We start from the raw sequence: 13196 nt of genomic DNA, 5'->3' as shown, positions 1-13196 counted from the left end.
AGAGTATATACTGATGCTTTGGAATACAGCAGTCCCTTCTAATTCATGAGGGGTGTTCCATATTTCCCAGGGGATGCCTAAAACATCAGCTAGCACCAACCCTATACCTATGTTTTTTTCCTATTAATACACATCTATGACAAGGTTTATTTTATAAATTAGGTGAGTAAAAGATGAATAATAATAGCTAATAATAAAATACAGCAATTATAGTCACACACTTCAGGAAAAATGATGTGTATGTGGTCTTTCTCTCTTTTTTAATCTCTCAAAATATCTAATTATATGAAATATTTTCAGACTCTGATTAACCGTAAACCTTTTTGAGCAGAACCAGAGGGAAGAGACTATTTTGTTATTCTGAATGCATACAGTAACCCAACTTTGGATCACTGCTTGTTTAATGCCCTTGACTGTTCAGAAGCTTCAACTCTATTTTCAGAAATGTGGAACACATGGCTATGCAAGCCCCTATTACATTCAGTTTCATCCAGACAGATATATTCAGAAATGCAGAGAGAGAAGGAAGGCTCATTGTTTGTTTTGTATAACATGCCTCTCTCCATTGCTTAATTTAAACCATTCACTCTGAGTCTAGCTTATTTATAAAACTTCCATGAAAGTGTCTTCTTAGCAATTGCAAAACTTAAGTAAAATTATCTTGATAATGCTAGTTGATGTATTGGACGCTTACTATTTAAGTCTCCCTGACTTAATCTTTACACTAATACTTATGGAACTAGATACTGTTGTCATCACCATTCTGATGATTGGTGCTGAACTTGAGAAAGTTTAACTTACTTGTTTAAGCTTATACTGCTGATAGGTAACAGAGCTGGCACTTGAACCTGTCCACTGACACCAAAGTCTGCTTTTAATTGTGTCATGCAAGAATGTAAACCCCTCAGATAAGGAACAGATCTGTCTGCTGTTCTTAGAACCTAGCCCAATACCTTTTACCTAGTAGGCATTTGATAAATATTTGTTGAATGAATGAAGAAAAATCTGAATGAACTCTAGAAAGATTTTCTTTTATTTAATATAAACTATGTTGTTTTCACTTGTTATATCACTGGGGAAGAATAATTTACCAATTTTTAAAGTTGAAGTATGTGACAGTGACTAGGCATTTGCCCAATTAGTTTACAATCTAGTTTTCATACTTTTTTCTTCCTAGCTAATTACTCTAAATTATAGTAAGCTGTCATGGATAGCAGTAATTTATTTTAAGCTCTTGGATTGCTAAAATCTAGGTTTTCCAAAAGCATAGTAATTTAAGTTGAATTAAATGTTAAAAAAATTAAGTCTTTATTAAATTGGTTATGATTAGACTAACGAAAACTCTTACAGTACACAATATTAGGACAAGGTGAATAAAACGAACATGGACTATAACTACTGTTCTTTCATAAAGGATCCATAGTTATAATTAGTCACTGATTAGCATTATGCTGTTTCCTAGTTCTGCTTGTGCATACACTAACTCTCAAATTACCCTGGGCTATTGAATATCAAGTGCTAAGATCATCCAGAGTTTGTTATATGCTGGGAATTCTACTTCTGGCAATTCGGTAGATCTTAATAGGCTTATTTCCTTGGAAAGCCAGGCCTAATTGTCTTTTGGAGTCCATTAGAGGTAAAGAACCAGTTTGTGTTTCTAAGATTCTTGTTGTTAATATGTTAATTCTTCTTACACTTTTTTTTTTTTTTGTCTTCTTTTGCCAAGCAGAAAAAGGGAAAATTTGTACTTTAAAATTCTGGGCTAAAATATCTATTTTCTCTTATTTTTTCAATGAGTATGTTGCTTGCCAGTCCACTTCAAAGCCTAAAATTGTGTTGCTGTTCTCTCCTTATGAGAGAAGGTCTCATTTTCCCAAGTGCCTTTCTGAGCAACTGTCACATGGACTTTTTAAATTTAATCACAGAAAATCATGTTTCTCCTTAATGACTCTATCAAGATTCCTATTTGTTCATAAAGCACCAGTGGATTCAACCAGTTTCTGAAAGATTTCAAGTTTGAATCCAAGGTTATTAGGCTAGAAATTAAAACAGAATTCAATACCTTAAAGCAGCTTGCCATGATCTCTTCACAGAACTCTTGGATACTTAAGTTATTAAATCACTACAGTCTTCTCAAAGTCACACAATCCTACATTTCCAAACTTTCCTCAGAGGACTTATTTCCTGATCTTTAAAAGCATCACCTCATTTTCATTTTCCTCTTATTTGAGGACACTAGAAATAGAACATCTTAGTCAGTCACAGAGCATGAGTAATTAATATTTTTGGAATATTATTCTTCACAACCCTACACTTCTATTGATTAGTATAGAGCTTACTAGAAAGGAGTCTCACAACTAACTGAAATAGGACTGTGCCATTGCCAAACACATGTGAACTATAATAATAACCATGTCCTTTTTTCCCTCTTCTCCCTGTGTCATGCCTTCTTTCACTCCCTCTTTTTTGTTCCTGATTCCTTTTATCCTAACCAGGGTCCTCGTGGTCCTGAGGGAGCACCAGGAGAGAGGGGCATGCCTGGAGAAGGATTTCCAGGGCCAAAGGTAACAATACCTTCTTTACTTAAAAAAAAGTGTTTTGTCTGAAAGGTCACCAGTAACAGATTTAAAAAATTTGTCCTAGACAATTATCAGCAGTTGCTGTTTTCCTAACCACCCCCACCCTATTCAGTAAGAGAATAAGCCCACTTCCCCTTAGCATGAAGTCATAGTAAAATTTGTAAATATAAATCAGAAATCAAAAGACTTTTGGGCCTCCCTGGTGGCCTAGGGTTAAGCCTCAGCACGATCCTCTCTACTGCTGAGTTCCTGAATTCCATCCCTTACCAGAGAGGTGACCCACATGGTGCAGCAGACTTCTGTCTGACCTGCTGCTGCTCCCCTCAGCAGCATATTTCAGTGGATCTGCCTGTACTGCTCCCCACTCTGTCTCTGGTGAATCCTCTCACCACCCCCACTCCTCAGGCCTGTATCCCTATGCTAATAAACATATATGTATGTATGTGAAGACTTCTACTTCATACAATTACCACATACAAAATTAGAAAAATCAGTAGTTTGGAGTCATTAAAGTCACAGTGAAAAATAGCAGCTTTATGCCCAGAAGTTGTTATTGAATACAGCTATAACAAAGCTTCAGTAGAGTTTTGTTTTCTGAAACATATATTAGAAACAGTCCAATAAGTCCAATATGTAATGGAATTGTTATCAGTTTAATAAGAAAGGAAATATAGGCGAAGAAAGAATCTGGAATTACTTTATTAGCATAAGGAGCAATATGTTATGAAAAGAATTAACTTTTATCTGGCAATTGAAAACTTAAACTTTCCTCCTGCTTGCCATGCATAATTTTTGGAGCTCAAGTTCCTTTAGACCAGGGTTTGGAAAACTTTTTCTGTAGAGTATCAGAAAGTAAATATTTTAGGCTTTGTGAGCTGTAAGTATCTGTTGCCATTGCTTAACTGCTGCCATTGTATCAAGGACTCTTTTTGCTGTCCACATCATCAAGGATTTTTACCCACAACTGATGGCACATTTTGACAAAAGTCCTATAGGAAATGATTTTCCGAGATACTTTGAGCAAGGTCAGCAACATTTCAGAGTAGGTAAGGACACACATTGGAGCCCTCCCTTTTTTTCTCAATTGTCTCCCCCAAATACACATGTGCATGCACATACACTACCCAGAGAACTTCCTGCTACTTCTAGGTGTCTATGACCTGTCAATTTAGTCATCAGTCAGGTCATATGACCTTCTCATCATGGCTTCATGCTATCAAGTGTATTTCACCTCAACCTCTTCTACCATGATTAATATCCAACTACCTATGAGAAACCTGAGCCTCAGCTGGAGAGAAATCAATTAGCTAAAACAAATAATCTATATGAGTGATGAGAGATTCCTGGGTTGAATTTTAAAGAGATCCTTGTTAACAAGCTTTAATTTTTCATAAGACATTGAGATAATATATTAAATTGAGGAATATTATGAATGTCCTTGATTAATCAAAGTATCACTCAGCAGACAAAGGCTAGCACTTTGACAATACATTTTAGAGACTTTATAATATATAGTTTCTTGAAATTTTTTGGCATATAGTAAACTACCATTTACATAGAACAACCAAAATCTAGAAAATTCAAGTGTCCAGAATAACTTATCTTTATAATCTTTTTAAGATTAAAAAAATAAATAAATGATTAATGAGTCAATAAAGAAACATATTGCAGAGTATTTCTTAGTGATAGTTTCAACAGGCTTACAGAAAGTGTGATATAACTGCATTATCATAATAGTTTATAACTTTGCATTGCCTTTATGTCATCAAAGAAAGATCATGCTATATTTGGTGTTAAACTTGTTGTTTTAAGGACAAGTGAATCTGTGGAAATGATTAGAAGAACCCATTAGGTAGAATCATTCCTTCCCTAAACTTTAGGACCAATGGGAGTTTTCTATATGTGCTACATGAGGTTTCTTTATAATGATGTAGGGAATAAGTGAATTAATTATAGATCTAGAGACATGAAGCTCTATTAACTTATTTTCTTGGTTTCCTACAGACTTTGATTTTCCTCTTGATTCAAGTAAATTCATGAAATGAATGCTATTTTTTATTTATTATCTGTACTCTTTTTTCATGTCTTCACTGATATTTTACAACTAGTTTCTGTGACTACTGAAGCATTACCAAGGTTTTCTATGGATTTTTCTAACCAAAATTTGCAGTTATAAGTTCTAGCTAAAACATTTAATAAATAGTCCAATTCTAGCAAGTATTCACATTCTAATACGAAAGGCAGTGTTTCACGTGTAATGGAACCAGTTGCTGCAATGTTGAGGAAATGGAAGATGATTATGTAAGTTGTACTATGTGATTGAATAGGTCTTCTATTTCCAAATTTTTTTTTTATTGTATTGGAAGGGTACTCTTTTCCAAATTTAGTGGCACTTCATGTTTGTCTTACTTGTAACATTAGAGTCAGAATTTCACACTGACAGTGAGCAGTGAATTTGAATGATTGTATGCTTTCATTATTTTAAAACCCAGTCTTTTATTAGTGAACTGATAGCTTTTCTACTTACTTCCAGGGTGAAAAAGGTTCTGAAGGACCAATTGGCCCACAAGGATTACAAGGCCTGTCAATTAAAGGGGAAAAGGTATCACTTACAGAGTATATGATAGAAAAATGAGTATATGATAAAAAAAATTATGTATATGATATGTATATGATAAAAAAAATTATGATGGTTTAAGTATGTACATTTTATGAACTGCATATGACTGCATACCACAAAACCTCAGTTACCCAGTTAATTATAAATCAAGTATACGAAAGGTAAATTATTAAGTAGGATGAATTATGATCTAGAAAATCCTATTATACATATTTAAAGTAATATCTCACTTAGATTTCAACTCCAAGAAACCCTATCATTAGCCAAGTGCCTTAAAATCAAACAGCAAAAGAGATCTCTTTTTAATAGAGAAGACAGTTGTTAAAACATTTTGACCCTATTACAAAAGAGCACGTATCAAATATACTACCCTAAAACATGGTTCATATAAGTAAAATAGTATTGCTGCCTTCCAGGAAACACCCGCAGAAGTTCACGTAAAGTTAAACAAAGTCAGGTTTATCACTCACTGCTGACGTAGACCACAGGGCATGAAAAAGGGATCTCAGCTCAGTAAGGAGAAAGTTTTTTGTTTTGTTTTTTTGTTGTTGTTCTTTTTAGATGTAGGATTGGGGCTTGTATTAGTTGACTCCAGCAAATGTTTATGAAAGTAGACATTGGTTCTTGATTGAATGCAAACCTAAAGTGAGGATAATTTTTAAGATCGGACATTTAAATGAATCTTACCCAGGATATGGAGAAATGGAGCTGGACTTAACTGTAATTAGTAAAGAAATAGCAGTCACACAGTTTAGCCACCAAATTAATACTATTTTTACTTTTCTTATTATTTTATATGTATCTTCACTTTCGATTGCCTGTTTTGAGTGATAATATAAACACCCACATGACAAGGGCTCTCAAGTACATATAATAGGTACAAAACAAGGAGATAGTTTTGATGCATATATTTAAGTGTAAACTGTATTGCACAAATGTGGATCTCTTTCAAATGTTTACTATGTATTGACAAGAGTAGTGATTTTGAGTTATATTTTGGTGTCAGGGACAGGACTTGAATCTTGCTTCTGTCATCCAACAATTGTGTGACATGGGGCAAGTTATTTAAACTCACTTGGAAAATGGGGATACCTATAAAGGGTTTTTGTGAGAGTTAAATGACATGAAGCATGAAATGCATTCAGCTCAGTGTCAGGTACATGATAAGCAATCACATTCTGACTCAGAATAATTCAGTTCTGAATTAGAACTAGAGTCCATTACATTTTCCTTCCATGGTATTAGTTAGCCTGGGAGTTGATACAAAATGAAACACTAAGAAGTACATTCCAGTGTAGGTCTTAGTGACAGTTAACTACACATTTTAATCCATGAAGTATGATCTAATCCTGTATTACTGTTCATAAAAATATATTTATTTAGCCCAGGCACTATAGGTTTGGCTGCCTATATTTGAAAATAAATATTGCTAGAACACAGGCATACCTGTTCGTTATGTTCATCTATGGCTGCTTTTTCATGAGCAAAGCAGCATGTGTTAGGTATGAATGACTCTCAAGCAAATTCAGCTGATTAAGAAAAAGTTTGCTGACCCCAGTGTAGTCCAAATACAAATGACATTAAAATAAAAGACAAACTCGTGTCATTTGCAGCAACATGGATGGAACTGAAAGGGGTTATACTAGCTGAACTAATTCAGAAGGAAAAGGATAAATATCGGATGGTTTCACTTATATGTAGTATATACAGAAGTTGAACAAAAGGTCAAGAGAAAGACAGAACTAGCAAGTTGACCATAGATCTGAGGCATATAGCTAGGAGAGAGAGGGAGAGGGTCCAAATAGGAGAGAGAACACAAGAGTCTTGTGTAATGGGTCACAGTTGATTTGTGACAGGAGAACTACGGGATCTACACCTGAGGGGAGAAATCAATTACTGTACAAAAATAAACCGTAAAAATTTAAACAAATAAATAAAATAAATGTGTTGTGGTACTCAATCCAGTTGGCGATTCGCAATGGTTAAGTAATTGACTTATCTATAGCCTCTGACTGGTATTCACCTTTTTGAAACAAGCTCTTCACTTGTTTTCTCTGACTGCGCCTTCAAAGTCTCTACTGCTGGTTCTCCATCTCTCACATCTCTCATACCTACAGTGCCCAAAGTGCTCAGTCCTTGACCCTTCTCTCATTCTAGTTGGTAAACCTCCTCCCACCCCCATCATGGCTCTCAATACCATCTATATGCTGTTTCCAGTCAAGATGTCTCCTGTTTTCTCCATCTGGATGTCTATTTGGGGCATCTTAGACTTAACATGTCCAAAATGGAGCTCCTGATTTCAGGACACCATCCCTTCTCCCCCTCACTTTTCTCTTCAGATTTCTCCTTAGTAAATGACAAGTCTATTCTAAAAGTCTTCAAGATATCTTAGGGTCCTTTCAAAAGCTAGAAAATCCTGTTGATTTTACTTTCAGAATATATCTAGAATTTGATTGCTCCCCACCACCTTCACACCAATATATTTATCCATATCTTCATCACCTCCCATGTGGCCCCTGCTTCAGTATGTGCTCAATACACCATTCAGATCAAGCTTTTCAAGACTGTCAGCTCTTTCATTCCTTGCTCAAAACTTTCTAACAGCTTCTTATCTCATGAAAAGAAAAATCAAAATTCTTATTATAGTCTATCTGACCCCACTGCCATACCTCTCTGACTATATCCTCTACCACTCTCTTTCCTGCTCATGAACTCTAGACACACTGTGTCCTTGCTATTTCTGGAACATGCAGGCCACTGTACTTGCACTATTTGCTCTGTCTGGAATGCCTTCTCTCCAGGCTTTACCTGGGTTATTCTCTCTTATTGAGAGAATAACTTTATGCAAAATTACAACTGTTCACTTTATGCAAAATTACAACTCTCTCCCATTTCTTTAATTTTCTTTCTACTTAGCACTAATCACTATTCAATATACTATTTGCTTTACCTATTCATCTTGTTCATTATCTTCTGTTTTCGTTACTAAGATGTTAGCTCTATAAGGTCATTCATTTTACTGCATGTACCTTAGATAATTTCTTAATTTTAAAAATGTTTTGAAAGAGAGTTGAAAGAGGCAGCTAGAAAATTTTAAAACATTTTAATTCAGTTCTCTAATTGTTTTTTTTCATACCCTATGAATTTTATACTTTTTAATATTGAATTTTATACTTTTTAATATTTATATTGTCATCCTAAGAGGAAGTTATTTTTTGTCATTGTAATAACCATTAAGGATTATTTTTGCCCTTCTGAAAAAAATTACTAATATAAGTAAAAATACATTCTTATGAATTTAGACTAAGTAGCACTAACATCATTCACTATTTCAGCAAGTATGAACTATATTCGAAAAAGAACGTGACTTTCTAATTTTGGGGGCTTATTTTCCACACAGGGGGATTTGGGACCTGTGGGGCCTCAAGGACCAATGGGAACTCCTGGAATTGGGAGTCAAGGGGAACAGGTAATCAGTGCTTCTCCTTTAGTACAGAACATTCTGGCCCAATCCTGGTGCTCACTGCAGGCCAAGCCTGCACACGCCTAGGAATATATTCGACAGTCAAATTATAATAGAAATGACATCCTATAGTGGAGGAATTAGGTGGTTTTATTAAAATTTGTGTTTTAGAACTTTCAAAGTTTCAAAAATAAACTCCATGTTTGTTGATGCTATAATCTCTAACAGTAAAGCTTAAGTGATAGAGTAAGAGTTTGGGGGTTATAGTTCCAGTTTCTCTTGGGAATAGTATATTGACCTGTTGGTTTGTATGCTTTGTTTTTCCTTTGAAGCATTGTGAATGATTAAATCCCACTGCCTCACAACATCAGTTGAGTGGTATTTTCCATCTGCTGTATGCTAGCCATACAACAATCTAAAATGTATTATGCTTAAAACAGAGGTAACCTTTTAATTTAGGGGTACCATTACCATTCCTGAGTAGAGACAAATACTGATGGGGTTTATAAATGACACTTGGCTCCTTTTGGTCAGAAGACAGGAGAACTCTCTGAGGAGGTCTCTAATTCATAACAAGATCTTCTCATTGTAACTTTTGAAAATTTGGGTAATTTTGTTAGATCTAAATAATGTGAAAAAATAAAGGTGCTATTTACCTTTGTTGTCACAGGCTTTTAGCTACACAACCCCACTTAATCAAGTGACTGATATATCCAAACATATGCTGAAAAGCCTCTTCATAAAACTGGCAAACCAGTTTTATTGAAATTTTAAAATTAAAATAATACATAGAAAAATGTATTATTCTGTTGCCTAGAGAATGAACACTATTTCCTTCATCTGGGATAGTGGGAGAAGAGAAGGATAAAAATTAAGATAACTCCAAATCCCACAGTTGACATTAACTGAGTTGTTTCTGTCTAATTAATTAGTATTTTTGTTTTTCTTAATCCAAGCAACAGCAAAGATGAATATTTCCCCTTTTCCCATTTTCTTCTTCTTGGCAGAGGTTCTAGTGTAGGAGGATTAAGGTGAAGAAGTCAAGCTAAATCTGTCAATATTAAGTGCTGGATATTTCCATTCTACACACTCATGTTTTATTAGTGCCACGAGGCATTCTCAAGCTTGGTAGTTTATTTGCTGGTGTTAGCATGCTGACAATCTGATCCCGGAAGCCACTAGACAGTGCTGTCACATCCTGGGTCTTGTGGTGGTCCTGGCGCTCAGTCACCACTATAAGGCTCAAAATGAGGTTCAAAGAAAGTCAAGTCTTTCCAGATGGCCTGTGATTCTCAACCTCCCACCGTCAGCTTCCTGTTGTCTTTAATGCGGGTTCTCTATGGAGGTTGTTGTTCTTCAGTTAAAAAAAAAAAAACAAAAAAACTCTGACTCATTTAATTTTCTCACCCCCTTCTCTTCTTTCCAAGAGTATAAAATTTTCAAGGGGGACTTGTCCATATCAATTTCCTGGTGGAAAGGAGAGTGAATGGAATGTAATATTTGTAAGATTTTTTGACCAAAGGAAGAATTTGTTTGCCCTTTTAAGACAAATGATTTAAATTCTACTGAAGTCTAACCTCTGTTTATTCAGTATTCACTTTTCTTTTTATCCTTAAGTTATCATGTTTATCAACTGAATTCCTGCTATTATTAGATCTTCTTATTTCTCTTTTAGAAATCAATTTTCACACTGATTTGTTTGTGAGGGATCTTCTCTATCCAGCAACATGTTTATAGTATCCCTCAAGTGGCCTGAAGATTTCCACTAAATATTTGAAGCTGTGTCCACTTCAAGTTTTTGTGAACCAAAGTGTAATGTATATAACAACACACATATGTGAACAAACACATACAAACACACACACAAAACATATATATTCCTGTAAATTTTGGGGTTCCTGTCCCACTGTATGCAACTTGTGGTTTGGAAGGATTCCTCTTATAACAGTTCAATAATTATATCAAAATTAGCTTCCATAATTGGTTATATTGCTTCACCTTCATCAATTAGAGAAAAGAAATATTTGTAATTGAAAAATGAACAACAGCTGTCCTGCCTATCTAGGTCATGGCATTTATTGTAAAATAATCATGTATCTGTAGCCAGCATTTGTAAAGTCATGACTTGGGTATAAACAAAGGAAAATCTAAATTATTTTCTCTAATTCCTTAAAAATTTCTTTTCAGTGGGGGAAAGTTTTTCTTTTTCCTACAACAGAAAGAAATTATTGACAGGTTATAGAATTTTTTATATTTTTATGGTAATAGAAAGTGACAAGTTCACTCTAAGTTATAAATGATATTATGAATGTGTAATAAAAATGATGTAGTCAATATTTTAATCTTTCTTTTAATCAATACTCATTTGGAGAAAGCCCTGCATGTAGCAGTGTGGTCCTTGTATTTCTCATCTTTCCTGGGATTAATCCAGGATGGGAGGAGAGGAAGGTGAAGGAGATGCTTTCTTGGTTGGCCTACTGTCAAACAGACTGGAATCTCTGGTCTTAGAAACTGTTTGATGCTGACACTTCCTCTCTAGGCTCCAGCCTGGCTCTGGGGCTGCCTGGCCTAGCACATGGATGAAAGCCTCTCCTCTGGTAGTTTTTTCCTACTGTCAGCCTCTGTTTTTCTGGTGATTTACTCTACACTAACTCTCTGCTGGAATTCTATTACTCTTCTGTGTCCTTACTCTTCTAGGTTTAGAGGACTCAAGAACATTTTAGGTCTACTCTACTTCATACTTCAAGTATATCTGGTTCACAGAAAAACACTTTATCTGGTCTGGCTGTAAGGCCAATCTCACCCAGTCCTGTCTCGGTTCCTACAGTCCTTTTTAGTTTTCCATGCATGAGTCAGCCAGTAATCCCTTGTGACTCCAAGGCAAAGACCAAGGTCACCAATGGTCTCGTTCATGTTCCCTTTCTAGAATGGAGTAAAAAGCAACTCAGCCCCCTTCCCTTTTTTTTCCAAAGAAAACTCATTATAGGATTACTTTCTTTAAAGGAGAACTTCTAAAGTCCTGGGTTGTTTCTTTTATCATATCCACAATATGAGTGAGAGTCAGTGTTTTGACCATTTGTCACTTTGGTGACTGCTGGGTATTACTTTTATTAGCACAGATCCAATCTTCATAACATTTGATTTATATTGAATGATACAGTGAAGGCACAGGCTTCAGGTATGGATGAGACTGAGATGTGAAATCAGTTAACAAGATGGAATTTTACTTTTCTTACTGAAACCCCCAAGATGATGTGGAGGCTCTATTCATCAGGGTCTCCAGAGGACTTTTCATTCCTTCTTCATTCCTGTTATTAGCCTGCCAGATGGAGGTGCTCTCCGGCCACATGCTCTACCACAGCCACCATGTCTGCACTTCAGTTACTAAGGAAGAGGCATATGGAAGGAGGAAGAGGACTCCTTACTTTAGCATGAGTCAGAAATTACAAACATCATTTTTATTCATAATCCATTGATCAGAATCCATTCCATCTTGGAATTGTAGCTGCAGTAGGGACTGGGAAACCTGGTCTTTATTCTAGGTAAACGTGGGTCAGATTAAATTTCTTACTATGCACAAAAAGGAGAATACATTTATGACTCAACTAGCAGCTTTAGTCACCCCTATTTCAACAATTATGAGTAATCCATTATAGGGTATGAACTAAACTTTTACACCAGAGGATCTGAAACTATGCTTATCCCTTTTTTTCTTAATTCCATTAATAATACTCAATTTTTTTTATTTTAAAGGGAATTCAAGGACCTGTTGGACCACCCGGTCCTCAAGGACTCCCAGGACAAGGCTTACCGGGTTCCAAGGTAACTTTTTAGGTGACAGAAGAATGTAATATATTACTCTTTAATTGCTCAAAGTTTTTTGGCTGATGGTCAGTGCATTTAGAAGGCTGCAAAGGAAATAAACTTAAAGATCCCACAGCAAATGCAAAACTTGACTTAAAATAGAGGAAAGACTTGGATGTATGACCTGATGCCACAAAATATGAAGAAAACATAGGAAAAGCACTCCATAATATTCGCTTCAGTGATGTCTTTATCACCAACAGGGAGAGCAAAAAAAGCAAATATGAGCAAATTGGACTCCATCAAAATGAAAAGCTTTCACACTGAAAGTGACTATCATTAAAACCAAAATATATGTTATTGCATGGGAGAAAATATTTGCTTATGATACATCTGACAAAGGGCTGATGTCCAGATCTATAAAAGTCTCATACAACTTGACAAAAACAAATAACCCAATCAAAAAAGGGCGCAAGTGGACTCTCCCTGGTGGCGCAGCAGGTTAAAGCACAGCACTAAGAAGCTAAAGCCACTTCAGCATGAGTTCAATCCCCGCCAACCCCAGAGGAGACCCACATGGTGCGGCGGACCTCTCCTGATCCATCTGCTGCTCCCCTCAGCAGTGTACATGGTCTATCTGCCTGTTCTGCTCCCCACTCTGTCTGGCGAATCCTCTCACCACCCCTGCACCTCTGGCCTATACCCCAGTTCTGTATGCACAAATAAATAA

General features: G+C 35.8%; 1 protein-coding gene across 5 annotated transcripts in view; it reads left to right on the top strand.

The window, feature by feature from the left end:
- Positions 1–13196, top strand: part of COL28A1 (collagen, type XXVIII, alpha 1) — a 140647-nt gene that overhangs the window by 51644 nt on the left and 75807 nt on the right. For all 5 annotated transcript variants that reach the window (XR_001145085.1, XM_012720911.1, XM_012720909.1 and 2 more), the window contains exons 14-17: positions 2496–2564; positions 5113–5181; positions 8600–8668; positions 12416–12484. Coding sequence is in view for 4 of the 5 variants with exons in the window: in XM_012720911.1 (XP_012576365.1) it covers positions 2496–2564; positions 5113–5181; positions 8600–8668; positions 12416–12484 (276 nt within the window). In the remaining variant the exon portion in view is untranslated. The remainder of the gene's footprint in view (positions 1–2495; positions 2565–5112; positions 5182–8599; positions 8669–12415; positions 12485–13196) is intronic.

This window comes from Condylura cristata, unplaced genomic scaffold (assembly GCF_000260355.1).
Source record: "Condylura cristata isolate star-nosed mole 26May11 unplaced genomic scaffold, ConCri1.0 scaffold00005, whole genome shotgun sequence".
NCBI lineage: Eukaryota > Metazoa > Chordata > Mammalia > Eulipotyphla > Talpidae > Condylura > Condylura cristata.
Note: the sequence above shows the minus strand (reverse complement) of the source record. Positions and strands in the feature narration are given on the sequence as shown.